Source organism: Patiria miniata, unplaced genomic scaffold (assembly GCF_015706575.1).
Source record: "Patiria miniata isolate m_02_andy unplaced genomic scaffold, ASM1570657v1 HiC_scaffold_24, whole genome shotgun sequence".
In the NCBI taxonomy this organism is placed as follows: domain Eukaryota; kingdom Metazoa; phylum Echinodermata; class Asteroidea; order Valvatida; family Asterinidae; genus Patiria; species Patiria miniata.
This window is the reverse complement of record NW_024037063.1, coordinates 7378994-7404040: the sequence shown is the minus strand read 5'-3', so window position 1 is coordinate 7404040 and position 25047 is coordinate 7378994. Positions and strand designations below refer to the sequence as shown.

Genomic DNA, 25047 nt, shown 5'->3' with positions numbered 1-25047 from the left:
GCATTTTCTCTTCAGTTGGTGTTCAGAGATTGCAAGGAAACGATGAAACCATTAAGAGAATTTGATAATGCTGTTGCCACTGTATTTAGTTGAATAAAAGATCTATTTATTAGTTCTTTTCTGAACCAACATTTCACTCTTGCACTTGGCTGAACGGTGTTTCAGGATTTCTGCTAGAAACCAATTTTTTTTATCTTTTCCTTAAAACCTCTGACACCAATTCAGGAATATAGGCCTTTTCACACAAAGGTATTTCCAACCAACATCTGCACTAATAAGGTTGGGAAACTAATCAGCATTGGTTGGAAAGACCTTACTGTCCAAAGGCCCATATTGGAAGTTTCAATTGATGGTTACGCTATCAATATTATTGAAAACATCTAATGAATTATACGATATTACAATGAAATGCCCCTGATAAAAATTCCAGTTGACACAAGTTCAACTGGTTTCAACAAGTACCCATCGAACTGGAAATTTCAAGTTGTGACTGGGTTGGAACTGTTTTAACTAGTTTTGAACTGGTATGAACTGGTTTTGAACTGGTACCGGTAAGAACTGGTTTTGAACTGATATAGGTGGTTTTGAACTAGTTATATCAGTTCAATCAGTCAGTTCAAACCAGCAACCAAACTCGAGTTGAGATAGTTTCAACTGGAATTTTCACCTGGGCACTGTCATTTTATTGACTCAAATTGGAAAGAGATTTCAAGATTACAATGATGTGATTGCAAATTTTGCATGACTAATAATCACACATTCCTTCCTCCAATTCACCAGCACCCAATTACATGGAACTGTGCAATTATAAAATACTGCTTAAAAAACTTCTGTGCTAAGCAGAAATCAGCGGAGAACCAGTTGCAAGCAACAGACATTGCATGACACTTTGACTGGTTACCTGTTTTTGCTTAGTAAATACTTTTATGGTTACCAGCTTTCTGTGCTCAGCAGATCCATGAAATTGTCCCTTATCTTCAGCATGCTGGCATTTTTAGAAGAGTTTATTTCCAAAACGCGACATATCCATTTAAAAACGGTGAAAAATTTGAAACTTTAAAGAAAAAAACCGGTATAACAGCTGTCTTAAATTCATTTTTTGCTTTGTTGTATTCTTAAGTTGTGTTGAAGTATATAAAACAGCTGTCGAAATTGGTTTTGGCAGGATTCTAAAAACGGAGCAAAATGGCTGATATTGCTGTTTTGAAATAAACTCTTCAATAAATTCTTGGCTGTTTCAATTACATTTTAGGAAACAGTTGGTATAAGTATATTCCTAATCCTTGTTTCCAATTTTAACACATTTTCTCTTTATGGCATGTGCAGCGAAACACAGAATCCTTCAAAAAATTCCAATTCAGTTTTCCAATTGCAGCCTAGCGCAAGTCTAATTGGATTGAATTGGTCATGTTGTCCATGATACACACCATGCATGGTTGCCATGGTTTCATATCAAACATTATTGTGTATTTTCCTGACACTAGATGGCGTCATTGTGCCTAGTGCAGGCTAGTGCAAGTCTAATTGGATTGAATTGGTCATGTTGTCCATGATGCACATCATGCACAGTTGCCATGGTTTCACATCAACCATCTGTGTACTTTCCTGACACTAGATGGCGTCATTGTGCATGGAGCGAATGCTGGGATGAACTGCACTCATCAACTAACCAAACTAACTGTGTCAATTAACAAAAATTGTGTCACTCACTAACGCAACGTGAGATGGCACAAAATGTATTTGATGAAACTGATACTTTGTTAACCATTAACTGTAACCCTTTAAGTATTTTTTTAAGAACCCTCCTGGTTCTTCCAAAATTCATCACTATATGCAGGAAACATATGTCACGTTCTTTGTTCTTATTTTAAAGGTAGAGTGGACTATTTGCATCTAAAATGACCAACCAAAATACTGTTAAAAAGCATACTTGGTTTGAGGATAGTACTAACACTAATCTCCCTGTGGAATTACTCCTTCTGGAATGCTGTCATTTTGAAGAAAATGATAAAAGAAGGTCATTTGCAAAAATGTGTCAAGAAATTTCCGTTAGTAGTTGGTTTGTAATTGGGCTTGAATGGGTGCGCGCACAAGTGTTGACATGACGCGCACGTGCGCGCAGTTGCTATTATTCGTCGGTTCAGTGTGTGACAGTTGTTATTATTCGTCAGTTCAGTGTGTGACATCTTCAATCGGCTGAATGAGAATGTGTCCCGGAGGATGATTTTGGGTACAGTTAAAAATACGACTCGGCAATCCTAGAATATTTTTTTCTTGGAATGTACAGCATTCACTGAGCTAAAAGTTCATCAGGCTGGTTGTTTAAGTACCGTTCTTAAGATTTGAGCACTTTCGTTGCTTCAAATGAAACAAAAAATGCACAACTTACGAATGGTCCACTCTGCCTTTAAGGAACACTATGTAATAGGTAATAGCCCCATTTGGCTTGCCTTTACCTTGTAAGTCCTGCAAAAATCTCTAAAACTTCCTGTTGGATTTTGAAGAATCTGGAAGTGTTCAAAGAGTTACTGTTCTAACAACTAACTCTGTAACAAATAAGACCATCAAAGCACTGCGTGGTGCTAAGTCAATGAGATAATTCTCCTCTTTATGGAGGGAAGGATTGCTTTAACCAGTTACTATCATTGTTAAATATACTATGCACATTTTAAAACTGGTAAAATGGATACAGCAAAATGTTAAGTACACAGGTCGACCCTTCCCTAGAAAAACCTTCCCCCCCCCACCCCCCACCCCCCCCCACCCCCGCATCGTGCACCTCTGTACTGCTGTTTAAGCACTGTACTGAAATGTCGAAATGACCACGAATATTAAATTTAAGACGAAAACAAATTCTTGACTGTAGGCCTATATTTGTACATGCATGATTCAACAGTATGGCCCTTAAATGCCTTTTTAAAAAAATATCAAAAAATGGGTTATTTGAGATTAGTATCACCAGGACTGTGAACATAAAATAAGGTAACTTGTATTTAAAATAAGGGAAAAAAGAACAAAAAACCTTTAACATCCACAACTTTCTTGAAAACATACAATGCAGAATACTCATATTGCATAAATTTCCCACATTTATTATCATGTGACCCTGACCCAGTTGTACACAATTCTCATGCCAGCAGTTTTTAAAATTGCTTCCTCTGTCCCTGTCCTATATTACATTTCATATTTGTATAAATTGACCTGGTTTTAATGACTATTGCGGACTGGCCCCACATACGTGAGCTCTATTTAGATCAGTTGGAATATGCTTTTCACAATTACTCTTTTTCCTGTCTTAACTTTCACATTATATTTTGGAATACTCAGAGTGACATTTTAATCGAATCAGAGAATCAAAGGCAATATAGAAATAATCGCTTATGCATATTATCCTTAAGGTGACTATTTAAAGGCCAAGTAAAAAAAATGGTTTCTGGTCCGGGCTTTTTGAAAAAAAGAAGGAGGAGGCACTTTCTTCCCCAAAATGGCAGACGGATTTTTCCATTTTCTTGACTTTTTTGCTGATATAATGTGTCTGAAGGATCCATTACCTTTTCTAGCAGATGTTGAACTTGCATACATGGCAACAATTTTGCCGGAAACAAATAAAAGACAAAGTCTTTTACAAATATATGATTAAAAAAAGGGGGAGGGAGGAGGCAGGCGGGATTTTTTTTTAGAACTTTCTGTAAAAAAAGGGCATGCATCGTCTAGGAATGCTCACTAAGTGTATTTTGTATTATATCATAACATTGCATAAGAATTAATATTTTATCGTTATATTCCATCTGGAATGTCATCACCCATCGACCTGTCCCTTCCCTGTGCAAAAAAAGTGCAACATTCAGAAAACAAGTAATTAAAACTGTTTACTTTTTATTTCTTCAATGAAATAATTACATTAAAGCCTGACTATTTCTCAATCCACTTCTTTTTACCCCATTCCATTTGTGTCCCTAGATCCAGAAATACAATCAATTAAGAGAAAGGGTGTAAATTTTACTTGGGCCACTCTCACCTGGACATGCTAAAATCTGGGTTAAGCATTGAATAGGTATTGAAGTTGGTGACATCACAGTTTGAGAGTGGCCCAAGTAAAATTTACACCCTTTCACTTAATTGATTGTATTTCTGGATCTATAGGGATCCAAATGGAATGGGGTAAAAAGGACTGGATTGAGAAATAGTCAAGCTTTAATGTAATATATATTTTCATCGAAGAAAAAAAACGTTTAACAGTTTTCCTTATTTGTTTTCTGAATGTTGCACACTTTTTTTGGCAAACTGTGTACATTGAGAATGTTAATCAAACATTTCAAGATTGATGTGCATGTGCATTTTGTTCCACCTTACCTTTGTAAAATTAAACAAACTCTCTTAACGCTTGGATCGAGGAATGAAGTTGATTGATGTTTGTTCACTTGTCATAAACTGAAGAGCTTGCAGCAGTTTTTGATTAACTTTCCTGTGTTTTTGTTAAACAGCTTCGTACAGCAATGGTGGACAGGGAAACGGGATACATGAATATGACAGTCAGAATGCACTCCAAAGACATGGTAACACAATATTTCTTACTGATAAAAGTCATGCTTTCACACCCTGTTCAAATAGATTTTGATCCGAGTTGCACATTTTTTATATTAATGTTTACTTTTCATCTCATGAGTTGACATTTGTATCCAAGGAAATAGAAATGTCATTTCATGTACATAGTACAATTTCAAACATGTTTACATAATTTGGTTTTGGGATTCCCAGCTGAATCAGACTCAAAGCGGCCAGTTGACCCTGGCAAAATTGGTGGTCGAGTGGTAAGACGTCTGCATTACAAAGCAAGGGGTTGTGGGTTCGAGTCCCACTCGAGTAAGCTTGTGAGTTTTTTCTCGCAAAACCTTGGACAACACTGAGTATACAGTATTTACAGCATGTCCCAAAATACCCGCAACTTTTTTTGCGAGGCTCTAGCGTCAGTGCAGAAACACGTACCATTATTTTTACACCATTTTAAAGCTTGGAATCTGAACTTTATCCCTGGCGAGTATTGGTTTGATATTTAAAAGAGTTTTAAAATTATTCGTATTCAAATAAAGGCATGTCGAAAACAAACTCAACCGATTTCAAGGAAAATTGTGATGCAATACAACAGATGCAATCTCAAGTCAACAAGCTGTTGAAATAACAACCAGTTGAAAAAGAACCAGTTGATTTATACTAAAAACACATTGAACTTGAAACAAAGAACAATATTGTGAATTTATTTAAGGTGTAGTCTATGTGGATCGAAAAGAAAAGAAAACACAGAAAGTAAAAGGCAATGAGATTGTAGCATCATGAACATGATGAAGCATTTCCTCCGAAAAAAATGTGCATGATTGATTTTCCTTGAAATCGGTTGAATTTGTTTTCGAGACATGCCTTTATTTGAACACATATAATTTCAAAACCATTTGAAAAATGAAACCAATACTTACCAGGGATAAAGTTCAGATTCCAAGCTTTAAAATGATGTAAACATAATGGCAATACGTGTTTCCACGGCGACGCTAGAGCCTCACCAAAAAATGTTGTGGGTGTTTTGGGACGCGCTGTGTAGAAATACTTTGGCGAGGGGCAAAACCCAGTATAAAATTAAGAAATAAAGAGTTAACAAATCAGTAATACCAAAAAAAACCAAATATATGAATTTCCACTAAACGAGAAAATTGAACGTATCTGAAATTAGCGCATTGTCAAGATCTTTGAAAAATGGATATCTGCACAAATGTACATCCAAGAGTATTTGTAATATTTGAATACTTCAAATTGCTCTTTTTATTTCGAGTGTGACTTTAGGCAACGCATCACACAAGTCCTTTAAATGCACAGACAATTCTGCGCATGAGTCGGTGACCGTCACGGTGAGACAGACAGACCTGGTTGTGTACCTAGTAAAGAAAGAAACAAACCTGCTGTCTTGCAACTTCTGTTCCTAAAAATAGCGCATCTCGATGAAATAGGTCATGCTCACACCGATCGAAATGGACTTTTCCTTACGCGTCACTGAGCTAAACTCCTTCGGTCAGATGTGTGTCCAAGCAGCCTCTGTCGTTATTGAGCGGAAAATGGGGCTCCTTTATTGAGTTCTTTGGCTTGGAGAAGGTGGGCACTTCAGTGGTCTGTTGCATTAGTGCTCACGTGCTTCATTACCCCTGTTATACCCTGTAAAATCGTGTCATTTTCAGGTCAGTGGTAACTAATGCACTGTGATCAGTGCACGGATACGTTTGTCCGTCAAAGAAGTTCAGTTCATCCTTAATATTTTGTAGCAATTCAAAGGGGTTAGTTTACATTTTAGGTCTGTTTCTTTCTTTCTGGTAATGAAACCAAGGATTCCTCAAAAGCGCCGTAGGCACTGTAGCTCGAAAGCCTTAAGAATCCTGTAGGAAGGAGACAGTGAGAAGAAATTACAGAGGTTGGAGGAAAACCCCAGAAGAATATTCTGGGGAAAACCCACAGAATCAGGTAGGGACTGAAAACCCAATCCACATGTGGACCAGGGCAGGAATCGAACCCGGGCCACAGTGGTGGAAGGCAAGGACAGCAACCTCTGTGTCAACCTGTAATTTTTTTGGGGGGAGGGGGGAGTGGGAAAGCATAGTGCCCACACCAAATGCAGCCTATACTGCTGTAAGTGCCAAAGGCACAAAAGCTTTCAACAGGAAGTCCTGTGCCTCCGCTCAGAAATTTGTTGAATAAGGCCTTTAAAACCGATTGTGCTTGAGGCAACTTCTGTTTTCAATTGGTCATTTTTTTCTCATTTTGATGCCCATATCCAATTCTTCAGGGAAACAGGCAGTAAAAGTTCATGCACATCCTTTTGTTGTGGTGGTCATCTCCCAGAATCTAGTGATGTTTCATCAAACTTGGGGATCAATTTAATCACTGATGGTTGATATTCTTTCTTTTAAACATTTGCAGAAACGTTTGCATTTCCGTCTGAATCACTATTACTACACGGACTTGGCTGGTACGCCTTTCAGGTATGTTAAGATTTTTGTCCTACTATTGCTCTCCAAAGTTTTGCTTCAGAAAATTAGTGACACAGGCCTATATCAGTTTTTTTATTTATCCTCTGTTGTCAGTTTACGATGTTCAACCTTGTTTGTTTCCCCTTATTTCTGAACAGCCTAGGAATTGTCTTGTCCGACAGGGCCGCTGGCGACAGCCAATTGATTGGCTTGGAGACATTCACCGTTCCCAGTGGCAACGGTAGTGAGGGTGCAGTGGGTGATCTTTGCTTACTCAAAGAAGGTTGGTAAAATTAATCAAATTTTGAAAACTTTTATTTTGCAATTGGCTATTTTTGAGTGCATGAGGAAGATGTAGGCCTAATGACCCAATTTCTGGGTGCCCCCCTGGAAAATGAAAAAAAAAAAAAAAGGAAAAAGAGGTGCGAAGCCATATTGCTGTTAATTTGATGGGGGGGGGGGGGTAGGGTGAATGCTCCCCTGCTCACGCTCGGAAAAATGATAAATTGAGAATATAATGGAAAAGGATTTGATTTTTAGAGACCCAAGATTGATCGCTCCTATTTGTATTTTGCTTCTTTACCAGGTCTGGAAAATTTGTTCAATGACACTGAAGCCGCAGTTCTTGCTAATTGGTAAGAATAAAGTTTGATTATACAATTGCAAAAAAAGAAACATTTCAGGTTTTACTTTTAGCCAACCATTTCACAACTTTCCCAAAAGTCATCAACTGTCGACAACAACTGTAGTTTTCATCCATATTTTCAGTGAATAGCACTTCTTCCTATTTTTTTCCGTCGCAGGATTTACTGCAATTTGAATAACACAGAAGGGATGACCATGACAAGACCTCAGGCGCTAGAGAAGTACCTCCGGCTAGCCATGGAGAACAGTGGCTACCTCAGTGCCAAATGTATGTACAAGTTCAAGAATTCAGTCTGTGTTTGTGAGGGGTCGTTCATTTAAATAAATGAGAAAAATAAATTGTAATGCTTATATAGCACTTTCCACCATATCAACAATCTCAAAGCACTTTACAATTGTTTCCCCATTCATCAGGCCACGAGACCACATGGCAGTCGATCAGCGCACATGCGGTCCTCTACCCGCATAGGTACCCATTCATACTCCTGGGTGGAGAGAGGCAATTGTAGTTGAGTGTCTTGCCCAAGGGCACAAACACCATGCTCCTGGCAAGGTTCGCACCCACGCACCATCGTAACCACTGGACCATAACATTCTATATTATAGGATGGATCCTTTGCATGACTTAATGGGTGAATTATTACATGATGTTTGCAGAAAAAAAAGATGATGCCAGTTGCCTGGCAGAAACGTTTGTAATTAAGGGCCATACCAAGGCTTCAGGGTCAAGGGGAAGGTGAAGGCTGCAAATGGGTGCCGAGTGCACTCACCCAGGACTCTCTTGGACAGCGTTGTAGTCGATTCCATCACAATTCCTTTGCAAGTCAATCACAAGTCGATCACTATTCTTCAAGTCCCATTCAGGAGAATATTTTGAAAAATTTGGAATGGATAGTTTGAACACAGTCATGTTTTTAAATATTTTGTTTGCGTGTTTAAACCCTGTTGCTTTTAATGAGAAAATAAAATGAATGGAATTATCCATCTTTACCCTAGGTGACCCCGAGTTAATCAATCATGTGATCTTTGATGCCAAGGTCACGCAACCCATAGTGAGCTACTGGGAAGGTATCTATGAAGCTCCTTCAAGAACGTAAGTTTCTCATTCAGCAATTTGCCTATAAATTGAGAAGAAAAAGGTAAACCAAATGGTTAATTTCTTTCTGTGACTCTATCTGGTTCCCTTCACTACACTTGTGAATTATCTGAAAATTAGGTGCGTAATAGGTTTTAATTACAAAGTTATGCAGTCAGTTCATCCCACATGTTGGTTTCGCATAGTAGCTGAACTATAGACCTGTATCATGCTGCCACCATTTTAGTCATGTTCCCTGTATCCAACAACAGTAGTGAATGATAACGTTTTTTGTCTAAAAAGGAACCAGACTATTTTTCCTTCCAGCCTCGCTTTGGTTACGTTGAATTGAATGGGAACACAATAACGATGGCCGCAACATGATAATGGTCTATTGGTTGTTAGCCCTGTTTTACCATGTTTACGTTTATTTGTCATTTTTAGTTTCTCCATTTTTTGCATGAATTCAACTTGTATTAATTCTCATTTTTTATACCGAATTGCCTCCTTGTGTCCTGACCCCAGCCCGCCAATGCTTTCCAATGAAACCCTTGCCCGACAGGCTTTATACCAAGCCCTCTGTGATAATGAAACCATGCCAACAGAACCCCAAACAACCGCAGTCTATGCAAATAGCACAGATTTCCTTATCACAAACCCGACGGATGGATGGTTGTCGGTACAACCCACAACAAGTCCGTCTGTAAACCAGACTACAAGCAACGCAACTGATATTCCCATGACCCTGAATTTGACCTCCCCGGCCTTTTTCGGGGTCACCCAAGAAGAGCAAATGACGACTCAGAAAGATGACGTTGTCACAACAAATGCCCCCGAAATGACGACCAATGATGGCAGCCTGTGGTAGGTTCCGCCCCCTGGATCCTCTTATGGATCCACCCTTTGATTGGCTTGCAGTGCCTTGCTGTGTGGAATACTGGATTGACCTTCTCTATAACAGCACGATGCTTTCAGCGTTTTCTGGCATGCACACTATTTTAACCTTGGAGCTTTTCTTACCATGTGTTACGTGATGATGGAAAAAGTTAATCTCCCAAGACATCAAAATAATAAAAAATTATCAAACTTATATAAAGTGCATTTCACACAAAGTCCCAGGCTGGACTCGAACCCACAACCTGCAGATTACCCGCAGACCACAAATTCAATGCTCCAGGACATGTGGCCAGGGCACACCAATGAATTCACCCTGTCTTGCAAGAACCTGATAAAAATATGGACCAAATTTGGTAGCTTTAAGGCAGTTTATAGATATGAAGACTGTATTTCCCAAAATGCTATATATCAATTTCATTAAACTGAGATGGTTGCAATGCTATGGTAATAAATGGGATGAACACACGCATACTGGAATTTGTATTCTTGTGGAGACATATCCTTTGTTCTTGTGTACTAAAGTTTTCAAGTTTGAAAGTGTAGTTTAAAAATGCTCTTATTTTAACCAGAATTAATTTCCTTGGCTGAAATTTGGACTTCATATCCCTTTTCTAAAACTCTTCCATTTGTAATGGATCAACATAACTTGGAAATTCCTAGTTTTTGAGTAAAATCCATATATCTATTTCGTAAAAACCTTGTGGAGACGTATTCATCTATAGAAATTGCCCTGTGGAGACGTTTACAATCTTTTGTTCCCTATTGTACATATGTCTTGAGGGGGTACGGTGTATCAGATCAATATAACAGCTGATTGTAAACTACATTTTTCATTTCACGCCAAAAGGTGACAAAGCTGCATTTATGGCATTTTGGAAATTAGCTCTTCCTATCACTGAAAGAAATAAGAATTGCATTTAAATTTTTGAAGTTTCATTTCTCTTTTTTACCCACTCTTTTGAAGCTCGTTAATTTTTTTTGTTCGTGCGTTTGAACTGTTGAAATGCTATGACTAATATTCATTAATACATGGAGGTTCTTGTGAGGAGAATCCGGGAGATATCGCCTGTCTAGTTTTAATTAACAAGTCAAGTATTCCCAGTCATTCTTAGCGTATCATGACTTGTTATTGGCTTGAAATGGTGCCTGTTAGAGACGATGGGCCTTCATCAGCAAGGCGTTAATTGTGCATTGTTTTAGTCCATCTCACTATTAAGAGTGTCTTGTCTTTATCTCTCCTTTCGTCTCAGTAGTAATCATGACTGACCTACTAACAATTTTATCTCCAAAGTTTCTTTCTTCACTTACTGACAAGAATGTTTGCAAAAAGGTTTCGACGCTTTTGATCCATTTTGCTGTTGAAAATAAATCTTCTGTTGCATTTTCACAAGCATTTGTTGTAGTGTGATTGCTTATCGAAAGTCAGTATCATAAAGTGTGATATTTCCAAAATCGTACTCCAAATTTTTTTTTAAAGGCCCTTTTTAAGCTGATTCGTTTAATGAGTTATGATGAAAATCACAATGAAAACTACAGTTGTTGACGTAATGAAATCAGCCGGTTTTAGCATTTTTGTGAAGAATTAACCAGCTTTTAAAGGGATGAAACTAAACTATTTATAATTTCATAAATTAATGTAATTTCATTGTTAAATTGGTCTTATGTTATACAGGGATGGTGTTATCCTATCCTTCGTTGGCACAATGGGTGGCTTGACTAGAATTTTCCCTAACCCATACGCCACCCAAAAAAGGTAAGGATAGTTTTTATGTTTGGACAAATGTCATTTTCCAGAACCTCAGAAAACAACACTGATTTGCACAAGCTGATGTCATTTCTGCTTTTAATTTTTCTGATGGACAATTGTGCATTAAAGCGTATCATAATTGTGTGCTGATATTTTTATGGTTACATTTGTACACTGTCTTTATTGGTACATCATTTAAATCTTATCACAAATTTCATTTCTTCAATATTGGTTTTGCCTTTTACCGACGTGGGGAAGAAGTGAAAAACACAATATTGAAAATTTGCAAAAAAGAATTAACATTCGGATTTCATTATTCAAAACCTGATTTAACTTGATGAAAAATTTCATCAGTCCAAAATTTAACATTATTCAAAACTTATGTTCATTTGATAGCAGAAGTAATCATCAATGTGTCTTTAATTTGGGGAACATTTTCTTATGAACTCTTCATGAGTTTATGACTTTCCAAACATTTTTACTTTAATTAAGTTAAGTTTTGAAGAAAAAAAATTCATATATAAAAGTGATGATATTGTTTTGCTCCCTACCAACAAACAGCAAATTTGCAGAGGAATTTCCCAACACCATAGAGGAGGAATATTACCAGCGTGCGGCCGAGACCTCTACTCAGAAATTCATCTACTCTGTCCCTCTACAAGGCCAGGAAGGTATGATAACAATATGATGGGGACAGAGATCAGACACACTCTGGTGGAGGTTTTGCAGTGACTGGATTCTCTCAATATTCCACCCAGTGATCAGTTTTTCTTTGTGGTTTATTTGAAAATTTGAAATGAAAAGCTGTATCCTCTCTGAGTGATCCCCGTTTGCTATTCCCCAGGATTGCAGCATTGCTTATGTTGCTTAGCATTGTGACTTTGGGCGTGATCCCTGGCTATATACAAATTTATGGCTTCTGACTAGCACCCCTTGCTGAACAAAGACATTGACCAATAATGGGGTACCGCAAATATAGGACTGCATGCGTCAATTTGAAGTAAAACGCGTATTGATAGTAAACTTTGGTCACATTGCAAACTTTTTTTTCTTTTGAGAATGCTAGAAGCTGATGGAAAATCTGAAAATGTCTTGCAGAAACATGTATACAGAAATGTATCTTTGGAAAATTCCATTCCTTTAATCAACTTTTATTTATCAAATCATTTATTACACTATCAGATCATATTTCTGTGATTTGTTTTATGTAAGTACTTCAGATCTCTTGTAACGTATCATTGTATGTTATTAAATTCTCCCAGATGGGTATACAGCAGATGGATCAGAATACCTTGTCACAGCCAGCGCCCCAGTCTTGGTGACAAAAGATGGCAAAAGAAGCATCGCAGCAGGTGAGTCCAAGCAACCTGATTGTTGGAATATCTAATTAAAGAGGCAGGGCTATGCAAATTTATGATGGGGATTGGTAAACCCGGCCCTCTGATTGGAGGAATACATAATCTTCAAGGCGGGGCTATGCAAGTTTATAATTCATATCTGACAACCCAGCCTTCTCATTGGAGGAATACCTAATATCAGAGTTGAGGCTATGTACATTTTGGCTGATCTAGACATGATGATTTTGATTAACTGGACATATGGAACAATTTGCTTTGCAATCAGAGTAGGCAGGCAGGCAACAGAGTTGATTTTGTGTTCTCCATTCAAGGGTAATTTTTAGGAATCACATGGGCGAGTTAAAAAAAAGTAACTTTTTGTTGTTTGTCAATAAACAATTCAGTTGTCAGAACCAGCAATTATTCTACATGCTTGTTTTTTTCAAGTACGGAAGTTAGGTGATGGGATTGTGCCTTTGATGATACAAGCATGGCATTTGGCACACAGTCAGAATATGTCATGAGAAATATATTTGGCTAAAGAGCCATCGCAGATTGGTCCTTTGAAAAAAAATAAAGGTAGAATAACAAGCAATGACAGCCATTTTGAAAATTTTGAAAATTGCTTATTATTCTACCTATATAAGGACAAAATCTGTGATGGCCCTATAGCCACATATCTTTCTCATGACATACTCTGACTGTTTGCCAAATGCCATGCTTGTATCATCAAAGGCACAATTCCCCCAAATAATTCCCCTATCTGCCCCACTATTAATGCTTTGTTGATTGAGGTAACAAATTATTCTAAATAGGTATCATTTTTGCTCTTGCTTAATTTATGTTACAGCTATTGGTCTTCAAATGCTGTCAGATTTTCTGAAAGACATGTTCTTGGAAACAACTACCATGGTACGATTGGCATTCTTTACATCTTTCATTTTTTTACGAAAAGACCTGAAATGTGTTGTGCATAAACAACCAAAACCATGCAAATCATCTTAGAAACCACCATTTTGGAATATGGGTGATGAGAACCCCTTTTGTTGAGGACCAAAATCCAATAATAATCCCAACTAAAAAGTATGAATCAAAAAGACATCATAATGAATTCTCTAGAGATACCTCCTAAAATTTTTATGGAAAGTCCCCCCCCCCCCACCCACCCTCGGCATCATCTATTCAAAATTGAAATGGGTTTTCCATGAGGTGTGTTCCAACTAACTAAATGTCGCGTATTTTTTTGTCGCATTTTATTAAAAAAATATGGAAGTAAAATTCTTCCTTTCTCTTTCAGCATTAAATTTGCCTCTTTGTGAAAATAGTGCTTTAGTTGCCCTTTGTAAGTATTTTGTTTAAAAAAATGTTTGATGCAAATTCCTGCATGGACAAAAAATTACTAATAGATTTTGATCGTTGCTATTTTATTCCTTTGTTCTTATTTCCATGCAGCATCGGCAGGATTGCAATTCAGTGGCGTTTGACTGTGAACTCACCTGTTATAATGAGGTAAATAGACCAAGCGAGGGCAGTGTTCATTAAGACTATGGAGCAGGCTCAATGAAGGACGTTTGGTTGAGCCATGGTTTATTTGCAATACACTTTGTGCTTATACATACTAAAGTTACTTCTAATCCTACGTCTACGTTAAATTTGCCTCTTTGTGATAATAGTGCTTTAGTTGCCCTTTCTATTTGCTTTAAAAAATGTTTTAATGAAAATTCCTGCATTCAAAAATTACTAATAGATAATCGACGTCCATGCAATTGGATATCTCGTCAATTTGCTTGTCGTGCAGATGTGTGAACCAGTGTAGATTTAATTACGCATTTACAAGCTGTAGGTGCAGAAAATTGACAGTGATTATTTACAAAGCGCCATGGTCCAATGCTTACGGTGTTCGACTCGTGTGCTGTGGTACGTGGGTTCGAACACTGACGGGGAACATGGTGCTTGTGTTTTTGGGCAAGACACTTTACTACAATTGATGCTCTCCACCCAGGAGTATAATGGTACCTGTGATGGTATAGTGACCACTGTGATGGCACTGATCTCGAGCTGCTGCAGAAAAAAATGGTCTCATGACCTGATGAACAGGGGTAATATTTGTGAAGCAAGGGCAAGAAACTGCGAAAAAAAAATAATATTGAATTTACATCACCGTGGCGCAAATTCCACATTATAAATATTTCATTGCGGTACCCGCTGCTACACCAGATTCGGAATCAGCCAACCGATCCCGGCAAGCTCGGTGGTCGAGTGGTAAGACGTCTGCACTAGAAAGTAGGAGGTCGTGGGTTCGAGTCCCACCCGATTGGTTTTTTTCCATCTTTCACTCGGGAGGTAACACACCGAGTATACATTGTTTATACGTCGGTGTAGGGCAAAACCAAAAATTGATTCACATCACCACGACGCAAATTCCATTTTATAAATAATTGCGAAGCGTTTTGAGACATGGTATAAAGCACTATATTAGCACCACATTATTATGTACATGAACTTCTTGTCTCTCCCTTGCAGTCCGTTGGTTGTTACCTCCTTGATGAGCATGGATACATCGTCATGTCTAAGGAACAACAAGAGGTCCGTTCATGTACTTTTCTCATTCTTTACTTTATTGTTGCAAATAAAAATTACCATTTTGTTTCAAAAGTTTATCAGGATGATACTTGCTTGACTCACTATTGTTGTACATAGCAGCTAGTGATTGGTTTCAATTTCTTCAGATTCACATGCTTGTTTTTGGATCTAGACAATCAATGAAAATTCATACAATATCCTAAAATAGCCCATTTTTGTCAGTTTTTAATACATTAGAACAAAATTGTCACTGTGATTTGTAAGAGTTGCTGTACGGTCAATTACACAACTTGCAACTGAGTGATAACCTTGTTTGTGCTTCATGTAGATTGGGATGCATTTTGCCTCGTTGACCGAGTATGCAAGAGTATTTGACAGAATGTTGGACACTGGAGTTTACGTAGAGTAAGTAGTTCCATGTAAGATAAACAAACAAATACTGCTATATTTCAGCAATATTATTGCACTCCTAACATTACTCCATATTGATTTTGCTAGTTCTCTTTGTCTGTGCAATTTGTGTGTGTGTCTTATTACTTATTAGACCCTGTGGGTACATATTTTGAATGAGAGTCTTGTGTCTCATCCGTTGAAAACAAAAATAAAGTAACTTTTTTAAGCTCTAGCAGGAGTTTCTACATGTCACTTGGTGGTCGGTCGGTCAGTCTGTCTGTCTGTCTGTCCCCGAAAATTGACCAAATGTATGGTGTTCCATATGTGCCATCGACGTCGAATTTTTCGGCGTCGCATTTTGAAGCTCTGGCTGGGATAATATTGATTGAATTCATGCAAGACTTTCATGCAAGACTTAATTCTTGCAACACGGCCAGAGCTTATTGTGCACTCGCACTTGTTCATGACCTTTGACCTTGCTCAACAGGATCAAGCAAATTGACTACCAGGCAATGTGCCAGGAGACAGTCATGCACATCAGTGCTGCTTCGCATCTGTTAGATGTAAGTGTGGCATCAGTATAGTTGTTTAGTGAGAAATTTACTCTAATAGAGGCTGAGTTATTAAGAATTTTTTTTTAAATATTGTTGATTGCTCAGTTGACACTTTTGCTGGTAAATTTTTTGTTGGGTTATGCATATTTCTTGATTCTCGGTAGAAATAGTTTCCGAGTACTTAGAAAAGTTCTCCAAAGGCCGTACCTACAATACATTTTATATTTAGAAGAATTTAATTCAATCCTGAATCAAGTTAAGCATTCGTAACCCTTTTCACTTGCTTCAGATGTTGCTTTGCTAATCACTAGATCTTGTTAAGCTAATTCTTAAATTTTCCAATCAAGTATTAATTCTCAATATTTTGCTTTCCATTTCAGCCACTGATTTCCATTAGTACATTCTTGATGGGCTTCACAAAACAGGTGATCTTGTAAGTATGCAGATTGTAGCTTATCTAGGGGGAGAGACCATGGTGCAATCCCTCAGCCCCTGAAGGGATTACAAAACAAAATTGGTGTTTCCCAACTTGTTAAATCGGCGCAAGGAAGAGCGCCACCTATTTTCTAATATTGTCCAATATGGTCTGCTTTGAACAGCGCCTCCAACAGTCAGATGGTGTTCAGGGCCCCCCCCCCCCCCCCCCCCCCGGCCGGCCAGCTCACCGGCTAAAAATCCTAGCTACATTCCAGCATGGAGGGTCTGCTTCCCCCCCCCCCAAGCCGCCCCCCCCCCCCCCCCCCATCCCCGCAGCAACCTTGTCTACGTCACTGTACACAGATATTCTTCTCCTTCATATATATTTTTGTACAACTTGATTTCTGACCTTTCCACTGATTTTTTTCCCTTCATTTTGCAGATTGCTGTCCCAAGTGGGGCTTTATTACAGCTGGGAAGTGTCTTATGCCGAGGGAACAGTTGTCAGTAAGTTAAAATATAACTTTTTTCCTTGTGTACTCTATTATTATAGATTCACACTAAATATTCACACTACACCTGCACAGCTGCATTCTGCGCCACATCGTGCAGTACGCCCTGCGCGCGCCAATATTCATATAAGGAGATTTTTAAGTACTACTCGCTCAAGGCACATACCATAAACATAGCTAGAGGGGTGTTTCACAAAACATGAAGTAAAATTGTTGAGTAAAACCGTTGGAGATTTATAATTTTTGAGTTGTTTTGACCTTTTGACCAATAATGTCCCTCACCTGATAATGGCCCTAGCATGATAATGCGTCTCGGGCCATTATCCGCATCAGGCCCCTAGCTGGTTTTAAACATACTTTTTTAAAACCTGCGAAGCACATATTTATTCCTTTAGTTATGAACACTCTGCTATTGAAATGCTTATTACTAATTAATTGATTTTCTTTCTTGATTTCCTTATAGCCGAAGAAGTGATATCCACACCGTGTGATAAAGAAATGACCTATTACTCTGCAAACAGTGACAGATTGCCTCAGACAAGTTTTATTCAAAAACAGTGCGAAGACTGTAAAAAGTAAGTGAAGGTTCTGAATTTTTAAAAGGATCGGCTAAATAAAAACTTGGCCCAATTTTATGGGGCCACTAAAATACAAAGTTGTGTTAAAAATATGAATACAATTCAGTAAAACAGGTTACCGGCAAAAATGTCATGCAATGTGGATGGCTTGTGACTGGGTTTCCGCAAAGTTGTACTTAGCATATAATTAAGGCCATGTCCAAATTAGTTGGCTGTGGCTGGAAATAACACGTGTCTATGGTAACGGCTGCAGCCACTCCCCATATACTTGTGTGTAATTTTAAGCCGTAGCCAAGTAAATCGGACATGGCCTTATTTTGAACTACTTACTGTTCAGCAGCTTTATAATATTGAGTCTTAGACTTGATTCAGAAAGAAATGAAAGTTCAGTTCTAATTCTAAGGCAAAATCCTGCTGGACTTAAAATCAAGTTTATCCTTTCCACTTTAGTTTCATTCAACTAATTTGCATTTCTCTTCTCATGACTTTGGCTTTACCCTTTTGCCTCGAAGGGCCAATATAAACAGCCAAAAATACAATGTGTTTTCGTTTGTAGCTTCCATTTTTAGTAGTTTAAAAATGCCCTTTCACAAGCAAGTTTTGAAGCTTGCCCTTAGCTCACTATCAAAGCTGAACACTTAATGGTATTAGATTTTACCAGGAACAAAAAATCTTGACAATTTTTGACCGTGGAAATTCAGAAAGGAAACGCACCACAGGAGCATGTGGTGCTCTCTTTTCATCATTCATGTCGGTGAAATTGGTTTTATTGTCAACAAAATTGTGAAACTGAAGTTAGAATTGGTTAATGTTTCATATTGTATCTCTAGTGATTAATAAGTTTCTGGCTACAGTTCTGCCTGTCATGATCTTTCACACATATATTTTGGTGACGCCCATCGAGCATTGTTCACAAGTCCTCACAAGTCATCTATAGTTGTAGTCCTCAGTCAAATCACAAACTATTCAACAACAAAGGCATTTATATATATTGGTCCTCCCATACTACTTATGACCAGAGTTGTGAATTAACTTAGTATCCACTCCGTTCACAAGTACCCACTCACCGGCAAAGCAAGTACAGTTGGGGGTGACCGACTGACGCCATCTTGCCCGACTGCAATTCATTTGCCGCGAAGCGCAGCCACTGCGTGTTCATAGTACATAGTACAAATCCCCTGGTGTCCGTGCGTCACACACAAGGAACGGTGCGCGTCAGCCAGCGAAATGTCCCACCCATGGGGCGTCGTTGCTAGGTAAAAGGGTGCCCTCTTTTATCGGCGTACGGAGCCCATTACTCCTAGCTGGAATTAAAATAGATTGACGATTCCGAATCCCTTCTTCTCAGGTCTTACAGCATGGACGCTGTTCCCCACAGTAACCTCATACTGCTAATAGTGGACAAGGATTGCACATGTGACATCCTGAGACCTAAGCACCTAGAGCCGGTCAAGGTGGAATATAACAGCTCCCGTTGGTGTCAGAGGTTACGCACCCAGGTGCATCGCAGACGTCCTGAGCCATGTCACTCCCAGCATCCTTTGGTAAATTGGTTTCCTTTGATTTGTGTATTTACTACATCACACAAGGCACATTTCACATGCAACTTGGAGGCAAGCAAATACACTGGAAGTGTTTGTTTGAACATTATGTGTAATTAAAATTTGCTTGTCATTTTCTTCTTCGCATTTGCCTGGAACAAGTTGCTTTTAAATTGCTTCTCGTTACACAACCATCTATATCACCAACTACAATTTTTTTTAAAGACTGCAAATCTTTTTGCAAATTTTTCTAAAATATTCATGACAAATGAATGTTTTATTCATATTTGAAGCATGAATTGAAGCTTGCACTGGCAAAATAGGCTACATTATTTTAGTCCTTTTTTCACCCTTATATATTGATGTCACATCTCAGCATTTATGTGAAGTAATCTGGGCAAACCCTTCACATGGTGACTGTTAAAATTTAAAAAAAGAAAAGAAATCTGATATTTCTGCATGATAGCCATTTAGATAAATCTTATTGCCCTCATAATATTTGATGTGATGGTTGTTGAAAAAAAGTAAAATCATCCCTAAAAAGTGCCCATGTAAAGGAATTTTCAGGTCATATTATTTTTCCGACATCCACCAGCTTTATAAATCCGAAACATCTTTAAAAGCTGTTTCACCCTTTTGTATTGTCTTGAACCTATCACTGTGCCAATTTCATGTCTGGAAACTGAAGTTGGTCAGTGGATATCTTGTTTTTTCCCTTGATGTGTAGGTTTTCCAGGCTATTTTAAAACATTTATCATTCGAATTCACCGTTTCTAATATTCAAATTCGTCCATCAACATCGATTTAGTGCACTTACAATGTTTAATTTCATCTTTTGTCAGACAATTTCAAATTCAGTTCAAGCAAATTCAAACAGTGAGCACACGTTTTCGTCCAAGAGTATTCGATTTTGTCTCGTCTATGCCAAACCTTGTTATTTAGAAGTCAAATTCGTCTAATTGATTTATATACTACGAATTCGATCTCTGAATGCTGCCATTCGGCAACAGCTTCGACAAATTTGATCTGTAATGACGAATATTCTGGACCCGATGACTAAAGTTTGGTCACCCAAACTTTAAAATTGAACGGTAAATGACTAAATTGGTTTTGTTAAGAGTTTGTGAAATTTGTCGTGGACGAAATGGAATGATAGAGTTGGTGAATCTGAATGAAAATTTTTTTAAAATAGCCGGGAAAACCAATGCTTTTCAAATCCTTCATACTTTTCATTCTACTCATATTCTGGATAAATTAGGCTGATATCCATTTTGGATTGACCTCTTCCTTATACAGGAGAATTCCACAGACTGTGGCCGAGGTTCATGGCTCTGCCCTTCGTTGCCATGGATACTACTTATGTTGCTTGTCAAGTCCATCCTCACGTATGTCTCCTCCAGAACGTGACAACACGCCCTCCAGTGGACAAATATTGCACAGTCAACGAACATTTTTGTAAGCGAAGGCTGGCCTTCCTAATGGCTCTCTTTTTTTAATTCAAATTTTTTGATCTTCTGAAATTGTAGCATGGAGTTGAATTTTCGCCTGCATGACCCATTATGCGCACAATATATTAAAACTGTACATTATTAGTGTTATATTCCGTAAAAGAAATGGGAAATTTTAAACATTTTATGGACACAAATGATTGTTATTTCCTTTTGGTCGTAAGCTGCAAATATACCAATTTTAATGGTTTATGTAATAAGGTGGTTTTTGATTTGATATTTTTTTCTTAGCTTGTGTTATTTGATCTAATTTAAAATAAAAAAAGAGTAATACATCGAATGTAAAGCCAAGTATTTAAGGGCAAATTTTCAAAGTAAATTTTTGAATTTTTAAACGTGAGAAAATTTTCCAAATTGCAGTTTTAAATTTTATGGTCCTTTGTGACACTTTGAATTTTCAGTGCATGGTTTTGGATTGTTGCACGGAACGGTTCTGTATTTTTTATAGGAGAAGTGATCCATATAGAAATGGAAACCAATCAATTACACAAGCATAAAATACCAAAGTTACAACATACACATGTTCTGAATTGAGAATCTTTGTGTGGAACCAATCATCTTTCAAAAGACAAAAACTCCCAAGGAAGATGTGAAAGCTTTCTCAAGTGCACTTGTCACATCTTTTAAGAAACATGAAATGTCACCATTTCTAAAATGTGCATACATCAGCCATGCTAGTAATTGATCGAACAAACCTGTTATGCTCCTTATAGTTAGGACTTGTTCACGTTTTGAGTGTGAAGAGCACCTTAGAGTTGTAGTCAAGCACTCACAAGTCAATCACAAGTAATCACCAATATTCACAAGTTATCAAAAGTCATCGCAATTCAATCATAAGATCATAAGTCATCAAGTAAAATCACAAGTCATCGTGTAGAATCACAAGTCTTTGCAAGTTGCCACAAGTCATTATAAGTCATTACAAGTTAATCACTAGTCATCACAAGTCAAAAACAAGTCAATGACAAGTCAGTCACGAATCATAACGAATGATCACAAGTCAATCACAAGTCAATCACAAGTCATCACAAGTAATCACCAGTATTCACAAGTTATCAAAAGTCATCACGATTCAATCATAAAACATCAAATAAAAATCACAAGTCATCACGTAGAATCACAAGTCATTGCAAGTTGACATAAGTCATCATAAGTCATTACAAGTTAATCGCAAGTTAGCACAAGTCAATGCAAGTAAGTCACAATTCAATCACGAGTCATCACGAATCATAACGAATCATCACAAGTCAATCACAAGTCAGTCACATGTCAATCACAAGTCAGTCACAAGTCCATCACAAGTCAATCACAAGTCAATCACAAGTCAATCTCAAGTCATCACGAATCATAACGAATCATTGCAAGTCAATCACAAGTCAGTCACAAGTCAATCACAAGTCAGTCACAAGTCAATCACAAGTCAATCACAAGTCAATCACAAGTCAATCACAAGTCAATCACAAGTCAATCACAAGTCAATCACAAGTCAGTCACAAGTCAATCACAAGTCAATCACAAGTCAATCACAAGTCAATCACAAGTCAAAAAGCTTTTCCAATGAACTGTGACAACGGCATTACGTTGGTATGCCCTTTCGTCCCGGGTTACTTACGACCTTACTTGTTATTTGGCTTGAGGTTGACTCTATTGTTGTTTATTCATCACTTCATTCAATTTTTTCCAAGTGTGTATCTGTAAATATTGGAATAATCTGCACATTAGTGGCCACCAAAGTTGAGTAAATAAACTCGCTGTACATATATATTCATATTTGAATTTTTTTTTATATATAATCCTCCATGAGGATGCCAGATATGGCGGGATTATCTTCCATATTTTACTCTATTTTAAAACTATTCATAATTGTTCATATTCTTAAGATTTATACTGAACTATGGGATGTACCTATCTGATATGGAATCATATGTTGTAGGATTTGAGTCACATATAGTTCCGTTTGCTCAAATTTTCAAACTTTGCGTAGTGTTTGTACCAATTGGAAGCAACTTTAATTCTGTCTTTAGAAAACCTAAGTAGCTTTCCGCACTGTTCAGCACAGTTTAAACTTCACGCAGATGTAAATGAAAGCTAGTTTTTGAGGTAAAAAAAAACACGACTGAAAGGAGCTGGAAATGTTGAGTAGAGTCTAGTGTTAGCAGCTTCTTACTGTCAATTTGCATGATATTTGCGAACAGGCATAAGATTTCAAGCCAGATTTTGAGGGGGGAAATGGTTTCATTGATATTTGAGTTACAAAACATGATATCGGGTAGACCAAAGAAAGAGACATGTGTTTTTTTAAGTGGTGTTTTTTTTTTTTTTTTTTTTTTTTTTTGGTGAATTTCCTTATTTATTTTTTTAACTGTGCCTTTAGTAGTTGCTGGTCAGACAATAATCCCGATGCCAAGAACAATCGTCCACTGCATCACAAGGAATGCATTATTCATTTGTCTTTATTTTTGCAATTTTAATTTATGTACATAATTATATTAGTGAAGTTAAATAAGTTTAATTTTATTTTGATTGGCACTGCTTTGATCAAAAACGGACAATATAATGGTTTTCTTGACCTTATGTCAAAGAAGGTGAAGAAATTTGTCAAATACCATTGCTTTATAGAAACACGTAGAAATACCACTAAGTATATTTTTTTCATCACTTCTATTTTCTCTTTAGACTATCTAGTCAGTTACAACTTAAAAGACCATTCATCATCACGTCATAAATACAGTTGTGCAGTATACTTTAAATAAGCATTTGAATTGTATTATCAAGTTTGAAATATATCGTTTTTCTTTCTGTAATATTTTTAAGCATTGCTAAATACATCCTTATTATTGTAAACTAGTGTATATTCAAGAACAAGCTTTTTATTGTATTTGATATTGAAAGAACGTCTTCCAATTTGGTGAAATGTTGAAATTAGAATTGATAGCAATTGGCTGATTGTAGGTGTGAAATATTCATTAGGCACAAAAGACACTATAATACGTGGTTACATTTTGTTTTCTCTAATAATAATACCAAATGTTGCAGCATAAGGCTTAAAACAAACATAATATTCCCCATCTATTGATTTTTTTCCAAAGTATCAGTTTCCAGTTTTCAATGAGAAAACACAGTTTGTGGATTTGAGTGTTCACCAAAAAAGGATATGTTTAGAATCAAGTATTGCCAGTTTACATCGGAAGGCTAATATTCCAGCAAGAACAAACTTTTAACCGATGTAGACGAAAATTGAAGTCATGTTATCAAACGTAAGTTATGACTTGTAGACCGGTTATTTTCTCTGGACACTTAGGCCTCCGAAAATCAATAGGTGAGGGGGAGGGACGGGGGGGGGGCTTGCGCCATATTTTCAATGGGGAGCGCTGATAAAATCCTACAATCAGGCACACTAGATTTATATTAACTATTACAAAGTGTACAAAATGCACCCTTCTCATTACTATTTTTTTGGGGGGGGGGGGGGGCTGGGGGCTAGACAAACAAAATGGGGGGGGGGGGGGGGGAATAAAGCCCCCCGTAGAACCACCACTGGACAAGACCACTGTATGAAGAAAACAGTTTTCCCAATTAATTATTCTATTATTTGAATTTTCAACTTACAATTGTCTTTGCAAAAGTTTCGTTTGGGGCAGTTATTCTTCGCTTCGGGAAGTGCTGAAGTTATGTAGAATATGATGGGGCTTATTGGCTTTATTTCATACAAATATCTATGCAGAAATATTGTACATAATCGGCAGTCATGCATACATTGTTTATGACAATAAAAAGAATATTCGATGCACTATAGTTAAAGTTTCGATGATTTGTTTGGTCAATTTTTAAAAACCAGTCAGCAAAAAAAAGTCTTGTCCCGAGTGGACTAGACCAGCTGAGTACTGTTTCAGATTTTATGGTCGGTGACATTATCAAAATTCCCTATATTTCCATTACAGTCGTGTAAAAACACTTGGCCAGACTTGGAAAAAAAAATACTCGCTTGACATACGTGACGCACCTGTCGGCTTTCAACCTGTTAAAGAGTCCGCAACTTGATGGATATTTTTAGGAAATAGAAAGGGCCAATATGATTGGTTCGAAGTGACTGTCCCTCAGAAACGTCACTAGATATACACGAAACGATTGGTCGGTGTGTAAATGCAAATACTAAATTTGCATATCATTGGTCGTGTGACGAAGTGGTGACCCATGCACGAAAATCGTACGTCACGGCGTTCGCGCACGCATGCATTGTGTGTGATGCGAGC

General features: G+C 37.5%; 1 protein-coding gene across 6 annotated transcripts in view; it reads left to right on the top strand.

Annotated features, from left to right (window-relative positions):
- The window catches only part of LOC119732145 (voltage-dependent calcium channel subunit alpha-2/delta-3-like), a 100288-nt gene extending 78163 nt beyond the window's left edge, over nt 1–22125 (top strand). For 4 of the 6 annotated variants that reach the window (XM_038205547.1, XM_038205546.1, XM_038205548.1 and 1 more), the window contains 20 exons: nt 4485–4556; nt 6958–7019; nt 7166–7290; nt 7594–7642; nt 7811–7920; nt 8649–8745; nt 9253–9591; nt 11297–11377; nt 11933–12042; nt 12634–12723; nt 13559–13620; nt 14161–14217; nt 15232–15294; nt 15620–15696; nt 16172–16247; nt 16619–16671; nt 17098–17162; nt 17631–17742; nt 19094–19289; nt 20583–22124. In XM_038205547.1, the coding sequence (XP_038061475.1) occupies nt 4485–4556; nt 6958–7019; nt 7166–7290; nt 7594–7642; nt 7811–7920; nt 8649–8745; nt 9253–9591; nt 11297–11377; nt 11933–12042; nt 12634–12723; nt 13559–13620; nt 14161–14217; nt 15232–15294; nt 15620–15696; nt 16172–16247; nt 16619–16671; nt 17098–17162; nt 17631–17742; nt 19094–19289; nt 20583–20693 (2007 nt within the window). In that variant the 3' untranslated portion in view covers nt 20694–22124. Of the gene's footprint in view, nt 1–4484; nt 4557–6957; nt 7020–7165; nt 7291–7593; nt 7643–7810; nt 7921–8648; nt 8746–9252; nt 9592–11296; nt 11378–11932; nt 12043–12633; nt 12724–13558; nt 13621–14160; nt 14218–15231; nt 15295–15619; nt 15697–16171; nt 16248–16618; nt 16672–17097; nt 17163–17630; nt 17743–19093; nt 19290–20582 lie in introns of all 6 variants that reach the window. The other 2 variants (XM_038205545.1, XM_038205550.1) reach the window with 2 other exon arrangements.
- Nucleotides 22126–25047: the final 2922 nt, after the last annotated feature.